The following is a 17,708-nucleotide window of genomic DNA, read 5'->3' as shown; positions in this document are numbered from 1 at the left end:
TATGTATACATATTGTGTATATGTATATGTACACAATGTGTATATATATACACATATATATACATAGATGTGTACATTTTATGGTAAGGAAAGTAAATATGTCCCACTTGTCCCAAAAAGCAAATGTATTTTTATGTGTGAGGTACTGCCCTGCCCCTTGATATTCATTGTTTGGAAATGTTGTCACTTTACCGCGATGTGGACGTTGTCAAAGTAATGCCTACAACTAGATAAATCCTAGCATCTTAAAAAAAGCATGTTTCTACTTGGCAGAGAGAGGGATGTTTAACACCCTTACGGGTCTCCCATTAGGTTCCAATGGAAACACTCGGGTTCCGCCCAGAAGAGCAGGCTCTCCCACTGCATCCACACATCCCTGAAGTCCCATCAGGGCCCCACTGGACATGTCCTCCTCCACAAAGAAAAGGGGACTGCTCTACAGAATGGACGACACTATTGCAAAGACTTGGCGCTGTAATATAATTTCTTTGTATACTTTGGAGTGTCATCCACTTCCTTGTAGTGTTTTACAAAATCTATCATGGACAGGTGGCATTTGTGAGTTTAACAAATGCTTTATTCTTGTAAATCTGTTGTATACTAGAATATTTTTGGTTAAAAGAATCAACCGCATATTTTCAATAACATTTCATATTGTGATCGGATGTGTGTGAGTATCTTGCCTCAGTCTCCGGCGGATGTTTTACTGTGGACTCTCCATTTAGCCCCCGGTCATGTCGAATGGCACCGGTTACACCACATTACAAGCCTGAGCAGTGTCTGTGTCCATCATCACAATGTCATACAAACATTGAGGGATCACGTAAACCTCCATTTTAAAATCGGAAGAAAATGGCTCGAGGGCCACAAGCGTGTTTCTAGCAGCCAGTCAGTTGCATTGTACGAGGTTTGCGTGCTTTACTTCAGCACATTCCCTTCTGACCTCTTGGACACATGCATTGCGACAGGCTTAGAACATGGACACTGGAGCATGCAGTACATAAACACAGCGTGGCCGACAGGCTTCGCTGTAAACTGACAAATCGGCAAAGTTAACTTTTACCGCCCTCTCAACATCTGAGAGGCGAGTGTTCCCCACAATGTCAGACACCCAATACAAGCACATACCGCCTCCAGCGGGCTCTGCATACAATCAGGTGGAATGGAAATGCCTAGACCCAACCTCCATGTATTGGCCTTATAATCGCACAATGGTTTGTACTGAGCCAAGTAAAGCATGTAGTTCCATGCCTAATCATTTATCTTGGTACTTCATGAAATCTGTAAGCAAAGATTAATCCTAATTTATGTGCAGGGTAATGTGTGACTGTGCTAGACTCTAGGACCAGGGCGTACATATAACTGTTCAACACCCACATTCACATGTCCTTTATCTTAAGTACTTGATATGAATACTTCATTCTTAATTCTCTCATCGTAGGGAACAGGTGATTAAAAGGGCAAACATTGTCTGCATACCAATTTTTCTAGGCAGTGAATCAAGGGATTTTTTTTTATGAGTTGTTTTTCATGCCACACCGATTGGATTTTAAACTGACTACTCCAAAGTAGTTAAATCTGGGACGAGCATCACCAAATTAAGTCCCGTTTCTGTACTGCGTTTGATTCTCAACATACACTAGAAGACTGAAGGTTTGCACAATTGTTGACGATGACACAAGGCTACCTCCAACGCTGCCCCTTGTACCCTCAAACCCAAAATCTAGTAGGTTCTAAACATGATTCAAGCCAATCCGTCATTGAAGACTGTTCAGTGCCCGTTTAGTTGGAGCAGAAAACAAGTACATCAATATATATCTAGACCTTAATAGAGTAGAGTAGTGAATGTATGAATTGAAAGCCAATGTATTTTCAAAGCTGCCCAAAATGCTTGTGCAGATGTCCGTCTGTGTGAAATGAAACATTCCACCCCCCCACAGACCATCGTTTGCCATTACATCCTCATGTATTTGGTACTTTCTTTAAAAAATATATATACACACACACGAGTTGAACTAAACTGCCAAAAAAAAGAACGAAAAACATTCTAATACTTTCCGTACAATTCTCGGCCGAAGAGCCACGATAAACTGAGGTACAACTTTTCCAATTTATCATGTCGTCAGACATTCTATTCATTTTGAGATTGTTGCTTTTTGTACTGTCCATTTGTAAAAATTGTTTAAAATGTTTATACTTTTTCAAACTGCCTTTTTTGTAGTTAACTTTATAATCAAACAGTGCAAGCTTTCCCCATGGTGTCTTGAAGACCATATTGTTTAAAAGTCTGCAGGTGTGCTAGCTTTATGATAAGATTTATCAGCCTATATTGATGGTTACAAATATTGTGTGGGTGTGCATGTGCAATCTTTTCTATAAAACAAAACTAAATAAATTTGATATTTTGTAAAGTTTGCATGTGTGATTTAACTAATGACAAAATGAAATGGCACAAAGAAAAGTTTATTAAAATAATTTGAGACAATAATAGTACTTAAATGTTGACCAATATGAACGGTATTACGAACTGTGATTTAAGCCATTACTATAAATCCCCAAGACAACAGTTCTGTTAGATTAATACAATAAGGACATAGACATGTAGAAATACAAATTTCAAGACCAGCTCATAACTCAAGATCTAGTTACTTATCAATTCTAATTTTAAACAGTAGACATCATGTGCTAAAGTAATTTGTGGTCTCCAATTTGAGCATGTAGTCAGAACCTCTCAAACTGAGTAACTCAATACACAGGGCTGAACCACTAAGCTTTGGCAAAACTTAACTTATTTTAAACTGAAGAGAACTTCATTAACTAAAGTCTGCATGTACAGTTGAACATGGCTAGACAAATCCCTTCTCTTTGTATCCTTAGAGGTAGAAGAGGAGGTCATCCAGTTTCACGCTGGGCTCTTTGTGAATGCTTTGACCCACAAGAAACGCCAGCTTGTGGGCATACTGGCAGGGAGCGGGCACTCTGATGATCCCCTAAAGCACAGAGAAAAATAAACGACAGCATTTGAAGTCTAAAAAATATAGACCTTTGCTAATGCTTTGCTGAATTAAATGTGAGTTCTGACCAGTTATTCATTAAACATCTGAAATTCAATAACAAGTTGAACCTAACATATATATATATTAAAACCAACTGCTGAACTGAAAGTTTCAGTATAATTGCAGTCAACTTTTGAGAAAAGAGTCCAGGATAAAACAATCCTACCTGCCAGTTGTAGTACATGTGGCACAGCTTGTAGGTAAGCCGCTGCATGTGATCGGGCTTGAGTCCACTGGTGTCATACACAACATTGTAGTGTGTTGGAGAAACGCTTCCGGTGCGGACAGCCTGGCTCACAATGTAGAAGTCATACCTAGAAAACAAAATAGTTACCGGTAGCCACTTTGAAAACACACAAAACAGCAACAGCTCAAAACAAAAACATACCACTCTGGACGGGTAACATCGGAGTCCACAACGGTGCCTGGGGGAGGGTTGGTGACATTGCCATTTAAGGCGGCAAAGAAACGACTGCTGATGCGCTTCTTCACCACCACCACACTCAGCTTGGGCCTATGACGAGCAAATAGAGAGGGTGCATAAATAAATGTCAATTTACAAATAAGTTTGAGCCATGTCAACTCCTTATGTTGTGTGAACTCTTCCAGCTAACTAATATTTAAAAAAGTCAACTTTTAAACCATAGTAAATGGTATAAGTTGTTTTACAGCACGAGCTGTTCTCAGTGTTATTCACAAATCAAAAGACATTAAACAGTTAAATATGGACGATTATGTCCTCAGCACATTTGATAAACTACTTGGTGCAGCAGCTCTTTGAGCGCCATTAACAATGAAAACCTCACACGTAGTCCTGCCCCATGGACTGGATGGCTTCGACGATCTGTGCAACCTCGTAGTTGACCACGCTGTGCAGCTGGCCGTCACCCACTCCATCTCTGTACACAATGATGCGTGTAGGCAAGCAGTTGTTGAACTTGAGATAGTCTTTCAGTGCACCTGGAAAAGAAAAAAATGTAAGACAGGCATGCCAACATTGTTGATAGAGAATTAATGTGTATAATAAAATAAATTCCTAGAAAGTATCTTGCCACATAAAGCCATCTTCAGTCCATCCATGATTTCCTGGCCTCTGTGCTGCAGCACACACTTTGAGTACCACCTTGACATAGACATTAGAAATTTCAGACAACGTAATAGTTGTACTGTGGTACTAAATCCAAGACTGAAGTAGCTAATACTGTAAAGCAGACTTGTAGAAACTAACCTGCTCATGCCTTGGTTGAGGCTGGCCACGAGAGCTCCAATTGACCGTTTCCCAGCAATGGTGTCATGGTAGCAGTCAATGCCCACAATCATCAGCTGTTTGAGCTGCACAAGAGGTGGGAATAATTACCAGTACAGATTAGCAATGTCTGCATTTGTACCCCTCTCAAGCTTAAATGGACTAAAAAGACCTTGAATCATGAGTCTCCTTTAACCTTGGACAAAGACATTTGATTTCAAGCAGTTACAGAACTCATTTACTAACCCAGACTTGTGAAAACACTGTAGTAACATATGGGTAAAGCTACACTACATAGTTTGATGAAACAAAGCTTTTTTAAATGACGGTCTTTTGATTGTTCTAACAAACTCTTAACTGATCTGATTAAGAACATTTAGCAGAAAACAGTATTAAATATATTAATAGGTCCTCCGCTCCGACTAAGTCAGTGCTTGGGCCTCAATAATAAATATACATTTTCATTATATACAATATGGTTAAAGTCATTCATGAACAAACTTCCTTTTATTGGGGCCTGAACAAGTCCTTGAAGGACGCTTTTGCGGTGCTTAGCCGTAGGCCTTTTACTTGCAGTGTTCTGCCTCTACCTTGTTAGGGTTGTCACGAAACCAACATTTTTTTACTTTGATATGATACCTGGCATAAATATGATAGACAATTCTGGTATATTTATTTATAATAATACATAAAACATCTGTATGGTTTTATCTGTATCTGTATTATTAGCCTACAGCAAGATATTAATGAACTACATTGTGCCATTATAGCATTGATTATACACTATGTAGGCCTTTTGTCTGTATCCGACCAGATGACTATAGGTCCTTCCATAAGATGTTGCGGGCTGACATTCAAGCTAACTCAACTCTTAACACTGATTAGCTAAGACTAGACATAGATGTTGTATTGCGAAGATCACGTCATTACCCTTTCTCCTCGTCTCACAAACACTGGCCTTTTGATAGTAAAGGTTGCCTCACCTTGGTCTGAGACTTTGTGCAACCAGCTCCAAATCAATTAAACCCAATTGTAATCTATTCACTTTTATATCTATATCCTGTAGTGTAATGTATAAATATGATACAAATGTGCAAACATGATAAGACATTAATACAAGAACAGTTCCATTATCCATCTTCTCCCAAACATCCAACAGCTTAATCCACTTGAGATCTACTCCTCTTGCTTTTTCAAATGCAATTAACCACTTCAATGTATATATGGATTAGTGTGCACATGACTTACAGGGATTTCCACACTCCAGAGCTCTCCTCCCATCTTGCAAGCCATCTGAAGAGCAATCTTGGTTGCAACAGTCATGAGTGCTTGTTGTCTGGCGAGGGTACGGGCAACTACACACTGACTGGGAGTGGGGCAGTCCACACAAAGGAACTTCTTGACGCTGTCGTACTTGTCCTTCCTGTTGCTGGCGAGGACCACCACGACCTAACAGAAAATATTGGAAGGTCTCAACTGCTTGGAAGAGCACATCTCTATGCCTCAAAAACCACACAGCATGCAAACCTGGCTACAATGAAGTTTCACATTCATCAATTGTTTATAAGAAATGAGTAAATATGTAAACATATGAAGGTCATCTGCACCTTTATGCATTATATATTTAGTTACTAACCATCTGTGTTTGGGGTGTAACATTACTCTTCAGGGCTCTGAGGAGAGACTCCTGCTGATCCTCGTACTCAATCCTAAATGAAAAAAAGGACAGTTTGCAACAATTGCATGACAAAACCAATTTCAAAAATCTAAATAATGTGCTTATATAGGTAACGATAGACTACGGTTAACAAATTCAATTATGAAGTTTTTAATTACTAAATAATAATGTTAAAAACATTTCAAGTAAAGTGTGACATGGTTATGCACTCAGTTGCCAGTTTATTACATATAGCAAGCAATAAAGCCTTTCCCAGTGAAAGTCAGAATATGTATATTGAAGTAGAAATCACACTAAACCTTAAAAATTAACCTCCCAAAACAGGCATCAGTCTGCACAACATAAAGCTCAAAAACCTCCCCCACCCCCACCATTCTTATGCTAGAACTTACACGACGGCTCTCTGTATTTTAATATTGAGTGGACCCGAGACTCTGACGAGGGTCTGCATCAGGGCCTGGGCTTCAGTGCCGTTACGACGGGTGTGGAACAAGAGCCAGTTATCCAGTGGAGGAGAGCTGATCAGAGGCAGCCCACGCATCTCTTTGGACCAGTCAGCTTGCATGGGGTTGTAATCAAACTGGGTGACACAAATGATAATCTCTCAATTAAGATCATACAAATACAATTAGAGTAATTCACAAGAACAATTTGGTGTAACTACAAGGATATTATACCGATTTTGGTCCCTGGAAAATCCTCTCCGCTGGAAGGACTCTGCCAGTCAGCTTGAGGAGTTCCTTGTCAAAACTGAGTCCCCACTTGTCCAACTCAGCTTGTGCATCTGGATTCCTATGAAATAACGTTTAGGAATTTAATATAAGCCTTGCAGTCGAACTTCCGTGTATATGAACAGAGGATTTACACAAGCTGCTATGATGAGGACTACTTAAAATATATATTTTCGCTGTTTCTCTTTGAAGTGTTGACAGTATAAAAATAGTCAGGGATGAAAAGAGTAAAATGTGACGAGGAAACTTGGGGCAATAACAGATAAAAGAACACAGGACAGTCACCTACTTCTGTATATTACTGACAAATCTGTTGAGGCGCCCCTCCCTTTGATTTGGTTCCAATTTGGTGTGCATGTTCAAGTCCTTCATGATGACGTAGTCGGCTCGCATCTTGTCGGTCAAGCCTGCCAAAAACATTGAGTTTGCATTTGAACCTACGATAAATTTCACTGAATGTTTAGTTTGTCATGGATGCCAGCCAAATAAGCCAACTACCATCATCAATAACCACGAAAGGATATTGATAGTCATGTTGTGATAAGAAGGTTATGCTTGTCAAAACTGAAAACAAGTGTTAACAGTTTTTAAACATAAATATACATACCATTGCTATAATTGAATTAAGTCACAATGGAGAATAAGATTGCAAACCTGTCAGAAAGCACAGCTCTGGGATGAGCATGGCCGGGCCAGGAGGAGGACCTCCAGAAGGACCCAGCACCTTCTTCACATGGCTCACCAGCAGCACCTGGTTCCCATCAGCGATGTCCAGGTTGTATTGCTTAAAACAGAAAGTATGAATATTTGAGTGCAAACCAGAATAGAAAATGTCCACGAATAAGGTTATATTTAGGCGCATACTAGATTTAGCCTAAAAATCACCCCTACTAGACTTCAAAAACTACTGAGTCTATATGCATTGCCTTCCATTTGGTCAATTTCCCAATTCAAAATCATGCAAACTGAGTCAAAAATCATTCAATGCAAACTTAAATTTGTGAGCGTGTCAGTGTGCACCTGTTGACGCAGAAAAGGTTAATTTGATTATTTTACAAGTTAAACACTTCTGTCGAGTGCATGAAAGCTACCGTCTTATAGTAGCTCTTGAATGAAACCTCGGTGTTTCCCTTTGTGAATGTATTGTTGGGAGTGTGATCCCATGCAATATCATCAATCCTGTAGGTCTTGTTGTTGTACCTAGGAAAAAAAGGAGGCAGAAAAAATAATAAACATCCCTTTCCTTTGGTTATTTGGGCAAGTGTCAGAAACAAGATCTTACTTAGTGAGGACTATGAGTCCAATCAGCTCCTTGGCGCAGATGTCAGGAAATCGTTCATTTCCACACTTCTGTCTCAGGTTGGCCATAAAGTCAAGGACCGTCTCACTACGCAGCACCTTGTGGCTCACGTCAGTACACAGCATAATGGCCGACTCGTACCTCAAAATGGTGGTGGTGTAGCCTGGCCAGATGGTCAGCCTAAGAAGAGACATTCATTTTTTTCACACTAAACCTAATAAAAGTTAATCATTGATGACTGCCCATTTACTGAACTCTGCTACAGCTTTTTACTTGATTTTAAAAGCATGATTTTAACTAGTAAAAACCTTAGAGATGGTTCTTACCATCTGATTTTATTTTTTGAAAGAAAGCAGCTAAACAGAGACTTACATTTCTTAGCCTACATTTACAAAAGCAGGTTCATTAAACCTCTGAGTGCAAATAAGACTTATTTTAACAGAACTGTGTAAATATTCTACGTTTACCAGTTTTAAATAACCATTTCAGTAGACTGTTATACATGCACACTCCTTGTGTTGGCATATAGCCCTGCCATTAGTTTTCAACTAGCTTAATCAGTACTTAGTTTTCTTTTGTACAGCTTAATAAAAATGCAAGGTAAATTTATAGACTTGTGCTGTGGGATGTTGAGAGGATCATTGGGGTTGTAGTAGTTGCGTCCAATCTGCTGCATGTCAAGCATTCTCAAGATCCTGTAAAAAATTAAGCAACACTTATTTTACATTTTTAAGTTTCCAAAGATCTAAAAAGCTATAATGAATGTTATCGGCAGAAAAGTTTTTGCAATCAGATGTAATGATTCACTCATATTTGAAAATGCATCATCAATAACCATATTTACATAACATTTTTAGGATATTTAATTTGGCTGATACATATACATATTACGTGCATTAAGACTTGAAAATATTACCTTCTGAATATGATGTTGTAAAACTGAATGCACACAGGTGATGTGGGCGGCAGTTCATTTGTCAGGGTGACGGTGATCCGAACGTTCTCTCCATTCTTCGTCTCGCTGTGGAGCACTGTCTCCTAAACACAAAGGTAGGCAATAAAGTACAAGCAAGAATCTCAAAATATGATAACTTACCAATCACAGATTTCAAGATTCACAAAAATCCATGAAAGAACATTGACGTGAAACACTATCACTCACTTCGACCAATCACTCAGCGACATACTTTTGCGATGATAGGTCTAGCCCTGCTTTGCTACAGCTCAGCAATCAGAGTAAAAAGAGATGCTAACACCTTTATGTCTTACATTAGGTTACATAACATCAAACTATATCAACAGTATCATCTCATCACTTGTTTGAATTGATATCAAAATTCAAATATATTGTCAAACAAAAAAATAATATAATTAATATACCACCCAGTCGTAAAAATTACAAACCAAATGAATGGTACAGCAGTGAAATTGCTGGCGCCAAAAATGTCAAACACAATTATGGGGACTTTTTTCCCCTCTTAAATTCCACGTTTTAAGGTCAGATTACCTTGTCGGGCAATTTGAGAGGTAAGAAAAGCATGGCTCCATCAAAGCTCCGTGCTGAGCCAAGCACTTCCTCATGCTGGTAGAGGAGAGCATATCTCAAACGACGAGCCTCCATTGGTGGGTTGAAGTCCACATGGTACTGATACAGCACCCACTGAGGGCAGGACAGGATGCGAAAGAAGTTTGCTGTTAACTTAATGGGCGCTCCAGATGTTCCTGAGGAAGCAAACACAATTTTTAATGAGTAATATATAATCTTCTCTAACAATTATAAAATGTACATTTGCTGAATGTGTGCATCAATTTCAAAATGACTGACCCATCTTGGAATCCTTAACATGCACCATAGCCTGCCTTGTGTTAACCCCTCCATCGTTAAAATCTCGACGGCGTCCACCTCTTTCTCCCAGGTTCACTTGTTGAAATCCAACTGAAATCTGTAGAACATCTGATAGAAACAAAATGAGTCTGTCAAACAGTTTGTGTACATTTGGATGGAAAACTAGAATGTTAAAAATCTCCTTTTATAAAAGAACTAATTTTCCTTCATGCCAGGTGTATCTAGAAGTCACCCACAAATAATATGAAGTGCCATTTTTTTATTTTCTTGTCATCAGTGTACCGTATCAAAATGAAGTTTAATTAAAACATTTTTTAATTTCCAACAAAGCTGTAATTTTACACATTTATTTTCCTCTCTTAAACAGGACATATAAATATATATGAGCACTACACAAGAAGGCTGTCAAACTTATGGAATAAATCCCAAATACAAGCCTATTAGAGTAGAGCGTCACAACTGCCAATGGCAGCTTAAGTAGTAAATTGGCCTGCAGCTGAGGAAACGTAAATATTTTTAATAGCTAGTGTGCCATTGATGGCAAGTGTGTCAAAAGAAAGTTGCCTACCCCTGGAGTAGATTACATTACATTTAGCTGATGCTTTTATCCTAAGCGACTTACAATCCTGTTACACTCATACACCGTAGACACAGCTACAGGGAGCAATTCAGGGTTAAGTGTCTTGCTCAAGGACACATCAACTGGGGCGGGGATTGAACCTCCAACCCCCTGATTGAAAGACAGACCTGCTACCCACTGACCCAGTCGCACAGATAATGTACTTTTCCGTCAATCAAAATTTGTAATTGAATTTCCATGCACACTTTCAAAAGAATTGCCATGATCATTTGAAACATATCATGACTAACTGTACCTTCCGCGGAAAAAGGTCCTGGAACACCCTTCTGCCTCCCTCTACCAACTAGGTCTCCCTCTGCGGAAGCTGGTGCTGCGGAATCTCCTCGACCTTGGCTCTTCCAAGAGAAAGGGAAAAGATATTGCATCATGGACACTATTCAAACAAGGGCTGGACAATATATTGATACATCTATATTGTGATATAGCACCATGTCTTAGATTTTATATTTTAAGATGGCATTTGTTCTCGTTTCAAATGCTGCATTACAGTAAAAACACATAATTTCTTAACTCAGATTGTTATTTGCCTAGAACCACTTAAGTCATGCGTCTAAACATCACCCAGCTTTAGTTCAAACTACATTAATATCATACAAACATCCTTACGGTTCCAAAATCTGTAAAACATGTAAAACAATACAACAAGTTTTTTTTTTTTTTACCTCAACACCTTTTCAAAATAAAATTCTTCTGGACATAATAGATAGATATATACTTTATTAATCCCCAAGGGGAAATTTGTCGCCACAGTAGCAGCACCAATAAACTAAACACAGGAGAATAAAATATAAAAAACAGGGAAGAAAGATATAGATGTAATCATTACTTCAACACAAGGCTTTATTCTGAAATTAATCTGGAGTTGTGGAAAGTGTCATCTATTCCATGGCTTTTAATTGTAGATAGTTTCAAATCAAGCACACACTTCGCATGTCTGAAATAAATTACATTAAACATCTTGGCTATTATAAGAGACAACATGAAGGAAGGAAGGGCAGTCAGCAGCTGTCGGTGGGCCAGGCCTGAGGTGTGCTATTCAGACCACACCCTGCAACCAAAATCACATCCACCTACAATTCCTTTGGATGGCAGAAATCTCAAACATAAAAACTTGCACAATAAGTCATGTATTCATATTTCACTGGTAGCGTCCATTATTTTTTCCGTTCTACATGTTGACTTTATTTATCTTTCGTTTTTATAATAGAAGGCATACAAAAAGACACTCAAAGTCAGAGAAGAGTAGGGATTGGATCAATGTGAGCATGGTGGACCAGCCAGCCAGACCTAGCAACTGAAAGCGCAGTGAAGGGAGGAGAGCCACATGGAACATATAAGATAACCAAAGCCCCCCCCCCCCCCCCCCTGATAAAGATGCGCTGTTCTCAAACGTAGTGTTGGATGAGCACGTTTTCGAAGTCAGATTTTTTACATCAGGATGTTAGGGCACAATCACACCAGACGCGACTCTCAAAAACGCGTCGCCCTCAAAACCATTGATTCCCTATGGCACGGCGCGACTTTTAAACGCCACGCGGCGCGTTTTTCAGTCGCGCTTAAAAATTAAAATATTCTCAACTTTCAGCGCGAGGCGCACAGCTCATCAATGTCACACTCGGCCAATCGAATCACGCAACACGACTCAGTCACTCCTAGTCGGTCGGAAATGCAACTGAACGCGATCGCCATCGAGACACAATTCGCGGAATAGATGGTGGTATTCGGCGTACTATTTTCTTTCTTCTTTAAAAAATAAATAAATCGTGAACGCAAAATGAACGGTTGGTTGCGCACGCAGGTCCGCTCCACCGCGCTGTTTTGCCCGCCGCATTTTTTTTTAAGAGTCGCGTCTGGTGTGTTTGTGGCCTGAGCCATATTGTTTTAGTGCAACCCCGTTTTGCATAATGACAACCGATCCTTAAATCCTTTAAATGCATTCATTTGTACTTAAGTGACATTCCATAAAAAGGTGGACGTGAGCCCGGTGCTAAATATACATTATTTGTCAAGAAATGTAAAGATTATCCAGATTATAGCTGCTCTTACCGCTCCAGGTGCCGCAATCTCTTGACCGCGTGCTCTGCCTCTTGATCGAGCTCGAGCCCGCCCGTCCATGTTGGTGAAGTCTCAAAGATGCAGCTGTTATAAAGAAGACGCGCCAATTTAATACATAACTGGGAGCAACTAATTAACTCGCTCAAGAAATATGTCGGAAAAAATATGACACATCTTACCTTGTAACAAACAGATTTTAAAAGCTTCAAAAATCTAAATTCTTAATTATAATACTGGAACTTAACTAGTTGTTCAACAAAACTGATGTAAAAATAATGTAATGTATGAAGAGTATGATTAAAACAGTCTCAAGCACTACACACAAGATGGCGCCTTCTAATGAAGATGCGTGTGGCCAACCGCTCGACCAGCGAGCTAAATTTCGGGCTAGCTATGACACTAATGCTTTACATTTAAGTTAACGTTTGAGTTACGGCAAGTTTGCGAACGCCACCATTCATCTGCAGTAGCTAGCTACTCTAAAGTTAGTATAAACTATTTGAGATAAAAGTTAGCTAGCTAACATTAGCTAGTGTTAACTTGGTTACCAGATGGCGCTGACCTTGCTGGCTGAACGTGTTTATAAAGTTAATTTCAATTAACATCAAATGAAATCATAAAACCCATATTCACGCATACGATATAATGCCTTTATCACCGTTATAATTTAATCTTCAACTCACCTTTGAAGAAAAGCTCCTCCTCGCTCACCATAAGTTTGACGAAAGAAAGTGTATCACAGGTGCCATGATGACCAGCAAATTAGAGGCCTCTTCACTTCAAAAATTAATGCGCCTGTAAAGATTACTTTTACTTTGATCAAACACCTCTTCAGTTTTAATACCTCTATATTATCTATTAAACGGTTAGTTATTAATAATTCATCTAATAAAGATGTTATTGAAAGATTGATGACATTATTAATCAGAAACGTCTACGAACTACTTTTTGAAGCGCAGTGGTCCGTTTATCTTCGGGCTGTGGCGTGTGTGCATTTTTTTTAACAGTGAATTTTCAATGATGACCACGAGATGTCAGCAAAGCCCGTCGTACAATATATAAAGCCTACAGTCTCGGGCTGTATGCGTTAGCAACACGTCTGAAACACAGCGCTCACACACAACTGTTGGTGTTTTATAAGTGAAGGTTGATTTAGCCTTTAAATTAATTTGATTGACAGACAAAGTTTGATTGACTGTGGTATTGAATGAAGTACTGGAGCGTTCTATGATGACTTATTAAGATATGGTTTTCAATAATAAGAAGGCCTTGTGTATCTTGTTATTATTCCCTTTCCATCAAGTTAAACTCGTGAACATGATGAAAAAGTGTCACTTCAGATATATAAGTGTTTAGAATGTTTTTAAAATGCAGAAAGTCCTCATATGCAATTATTTAATGCTCCTGAGCTATTGTAAAGCATTTATTTATTCCCAAACCTTTCCTCTCTTCTCCACATTCCACCATTTGAAACTGAACTTGAACACCTCTGAGGGCATTTTTAGGAAGGTGTACTTAAGCCTTTCATGTCTGGGATCTGAGAGTGATTACTGAATCAGACCTGATGGACCAGTCTGGGAGGATCTGCTGCAAAAACTGAGCATAGATAAAACTGAAGGGAGATAAATAAAAAGGCAGGGACATAAGTGTCATCAAGCCTGATTGTTGGGTAAAAAGGGAAAGTAAGTCAAACAGAGAGCCACATAAAACACAGAAGTCCACCATGGTTCAGACCCAGTGGTGTAGTCCAGGCGTATACCCACTTATTTTTCAGTCAGCATTGCGTATACCCACTTCTCAATCACCGCTGGTGCCTGGTGCGCATTATTTAGTAGTGCATGGGTCACTCACAGGCGGACCGCGGTCCGGGTCCGGACCCAGTCGCCGTTGAAGTAATTTATTGAAATAAATGTTAAAAAATAAACAAATCTCTGACTGTAAAACTGTGTTTGCCTCATGTTGAATATATGTTATACTCATGCATAACACCACCTGTGTAGGACCAGTAATATCTGCTCCAAGTCATGTTATTTTTATAATAGTACCACACTCTGACCTACACTATGTTTTGTAAATTAGCTGTTCCAAAAGACAGTTTACAAAAGAAAGAAAGGTATATATGGACAACTTGCAAGGCGAGAGAATAGTTGTCCAATTTTGTATGGATGGAGTAAGGATAAGGAATAGTTCACTCAAATTGCATAATTATGTAGTTGTCTCTTACCAGTCTGTGGGTCAGTATTGGGTCAATAATTTCATAATCCTTATTCCCTGAGGTCAAGCAGCAGGAATCATGTGGCAATGTGTAAATAATACTAGGTTAATAATTTTTGGGTAAACTAAATTGAGTTTGTCACTATTTATAAAACAGGGCATTTATCCTTTGCTGTATGGGCTGCTTAAAAAATTGCAAAATTAAGAGTATTCCCACTTCTCCAGGGACCACTACACCACTGTTCAGACCTATAAGCATCTGACCATAAGTATTCAACATTACACACACACACATATATAGTAATGTTATGTTGAAAAATGCAGACCAACATGAAGCTTAGACACATGCCAAAGAACTGTAAAAGCCATGATAAAAATAGAAGAAGTTGTTCTTTAAAAACCTTGCTATCTCTTAAAACAATAACAAAGGCCACTGAAAAAGAGTTTGAATGAAAGAAAAACACAAACATGTGGCCAGGGAGAGGCCGTAGGCTGAGGAGTGTGAGGCTGAGAAAGTCGCACCCTGCCAGGGACGTTGATGAATGCGCTTCAGGCTTCAAGCTTGCCCTGCAGCCCCCAGCGGTGTGGATTCCACGCTTACGCTAATCACGCTTCTGTCAGATACTACGGCCCAAAGCTGATGAAAGAAAACATGCAACACAGTTAGCATATCAACCTGGCTGCACGTTCACAAAATACACACCCGTCATTCTTACACTATATCACAACCAAGGATGTGACCGTCACCACCCCTGTCAGGAGCATGTGTCTGAGTTAATTCATTGTATTTGTAGGCCAATGATATTCATAGCATTCAACCTCACTTCCAAACATTCGTCCTACATAAATCACAGTGGTCCCATTAAGTTTGAGCTCCTGATTGCAAAACCAGAACAAGAGAGGATTCTGCATCATAAGAATCTACCGTGCCATGATATCAGTAAGCGGGTTAGGAAAATTAGATTATTCGCTTGCCTGCCGTGGAACCTAATCTGCTCTGCATCAGTGTGCTCCCCCTTAAAAAGACGCAGGCACTGCATCACACACACACACACACACACACACAAACACATACACATACGTGCACCACGGGTTTCTGAGACTATGTGAATAAGCAGTCAAACTGTTCAATCTAAAACAAACTGGTGTTCTATTTATAATGGAAAACACGGCACAGCACGGTCAGAAACCTTGAACAGCTGTTATTGTCAACATCACTGAGGTTCACTTTCAATAGTAATCCTCTATCAGAAGGAGAAGATCATTTCCAAGCAGATTATGAATGAAAAAAGACTTAAGAGATGGTGTCCTTCCCCAAAACATGTCATAATTTTTCTCTTAAATTTATAGATGAAAACATTTGTTTTTCTAAATATTTAATACACCATAAACTGTACACAACATTAAATACAAAATAGACAAATTAATTATGTGTGACATTGCACTAAATGTGTTTTAACTATGAAGTTTGTGACACCATGACCATGCTCTATGTCTCATAACCTACAGTATCTATCTGTTGATTAGTGGGAAATCACACACACTTTTCTATACATAACACCAAAACTTCACACACTATCATCATCATAGCTTTCAAAATACCGAGCACGTTTTGTCATAGATGATTGAAGCCCTTATCTTATCTACACTTCCTGCAAGCCAGAGCGCCAAGGCCATATCCCATTCAGATTTCATTTATTTGGCAAATATAGTTTCCTGTTTCTTTGAAAACAAAAGAAACCTGGCTGGTGGCCTTGACTTGTTTGCAGAATATTTGTGTATACATAAAGATTAAATATGTGTCCAAAAAAAGTTGGATTCAACAGCCAAGTATGTGTCCACTAAATAAAGTAAAGAAAGAAAATATTAAAAAAGTAAAGGACTGACAAATATTATTAGTTATTTGTCTGTCTGTTGAAAGAGGAAGTCATGAAAGCATGTTCAAACACCAGCCAGCCCAACCTGTTTCTTGGAGACAGCAGGAGCAGGAGGAGGAGGAGAAGGAGCAGGAGCAGGAGGAGGCCTGTGCTGACCATTGCAGAGTCCTGCAGAGGCAAAGCCCCCTCAGGAGCCAGCCACAGTGAGGATGTGATGTGATCTCTGAAAAGTCAACAAGGGTTGGTCCACAGCTGGTCTGCAGGAGAACAGAGAGCAGACACGTAGCAACACCCTCCTGCTGGGAGCAGCAGAGGAGACGGAGGACTTCCAGCCTGCCTCTGAATCTCCTGGAGAGTTTTCCCCTGAAACGGGAGTGGACAGCGGGGAGGAATCTGCCCCAGTGCAGTTTTGATCATTTCAGCACCCATTTTAGATTACGTACATGGTTGGGTTCGAACCCTTGGACTCATGCATTTGAGATTCTCCCACAATAAATATCACACCAGCTCCGCCAAGCAAAGTCACAATCCACCTCCTCTGTGCCAGAGAGTTGTCCCACAATGGGAGCCCTGCAGATTTAATTTCCACAAAAGATTAAGTTGCCTTCTGCATCACTGAAACTTTCTTGGGGTTTAAAGAAGAAATGTCAGTGGTTATGCCTCTCTTTGTCCGAAGCATTGGTTTGAACAAAGGTGCAGTGAAGCATCAGCAGCAAAGAATCTAATAAGCACAATGTGGGAATAAAGCAGAGGGGAGTGAGCATCAAAGGCAGCCAGGCACAGCAGGACTGGCATCGGTCTGAACTCCCAACCTAGGACACTCAGCATGCTCTTCAGCAACCACCCCCTTTGGACCAGTCCTGGGCAGTAATTAAAACCATCATTCCCACTGCCTCTGTATCTCATTAGCCACAGGACCCCAGGCTTTCATCCTTGCTTGTCCAAAAATATCACAAATCCACACCAGCAAAGATGAGTCCTGCTCACCCAAAACCCACATCTGTGATATCTCTGAGCCGAACAGAGCATTATTGAACTATCATCCAACTCCAAAGAACAGTGGGA

General features: G+C 39.7%; 2 protein-coding genes across 3 annotated transcripts in view; one reads left to right on the top strand and one right to left on the bottom strand.

The window, feature by feature from the left end:
- rimbp2b (RIMS binding protein 2b) overlaps positions 1-2,400 on the top strand; it is a 76,680-nt gene extending 74,280 nt beyond the window's left edge. Inside the window, exon 29 of the mRNA XM_056418415.1 lies at positions 313-2,400. The gene's annotated coding sequence lies outside the window, so the exon portion shown is untranslated. The remainder of the gene's footprint in view (positions 1-312) is intronic.
- Positions 2,401-2,445: 45 nt separating this feature from the next.
- On the bottom strand, positions 2,446-13,284 carry piwil1 (piwi-like RNA-mediated gene silencing 1). Of its 2 annotated transcripts, XM_056418430.1 has the most exons (21): positions 13,236-13,284; positions 12,544-12,636; positions 10,733-10,832; positions 9,837-9,965; positions 9,519-9,733; positions 8,928-9,049; positions 8,626-8,706; positions 7,994-8,191; positions 7,803-7,911; positions 7,366-7,495; positions 7,001-7,118; positions 6,658-6,772; positions 6,373-6,560; positions 5,939-6,011; positions 5,551-5,751; positions 4,285-4,388; positions 4,109-4,179; positions 3,863-4,016; positions 3,445-3,570; positions 3,223-3,370; positions 2,446-2,990 (listed from the first exon to the last, which is right to left on the bottom strand). In XM_056418430.1, the coding sequence occupies exons 2-21, from the start codon at positions 12,610-12,612 to the stop codon at positions 2,874-2,876; spliced, it is 2,568 nt and encodes an 855-aa protein (XP_056274405.1). In that variant the 5' UTR covers positions 12,613-12,636; positions 13,236-13,284; the 3' UTR covers positions 2,446-2,873. The 2 variants fall into 2 exon arrangements, with proteins under 2 accessions (XP_056274405.1, XP_056274404.1); XM_056418429.1 differs by lacking the exon at positions 13,236-13,284 and having other exon boundaries at positions 12,544-12,775.
- Positions 13,285-17,708: the final 4,424 nt, after the last annotated feature.

Source organism: Pseudoliparis swirei, chromosome 7 (genome assembly GCF_029220125.1).
Source record: "Pseudoliparis swirei isolate HS2019 ecotype Mariana Trench chromosome 7, NWPU_hadal_v1, whole genome shotgun sequence".
Taxonomy (NCBI): domain Eukaryota; kingdom Metazoa; phylum Chordata; class Actinopteri; order Perciformes; family Liparidae; genus Pseudoliparis; species Pseudoliparis swirei.
The sequence above is the reverse complement of the archived record's forward strand: the minus strand, read 5'-3'. Positions and strand labels throughout refer to the sequence as shown.

Excerpts from the sequence above, each read along its gene's own strand:
- piwil1 (XM_056418430.1), bottom strand. The coding sequence starts at position 12,612 with ATGGACGGGCGGGCTCGAGCTCGATCAAGAGGCAGAGCACGCGGTCAA. Across the intron at positions 9,734-9,836 it reads TGTTAAGGATTCCAAGATGG|GAACATCTGGAGCGCCCATT; the intron begins GTCAGTCATTTT and ends TTGCTTCCTCAG. Across the intron at positions 2,991-3,222 it reads ACATGTACTACAACTGGCAG|GGGATCATCAGAGTGCCCGC; the intron begins GTAGGATTGTTT and ends TCTGTGCTTTAG.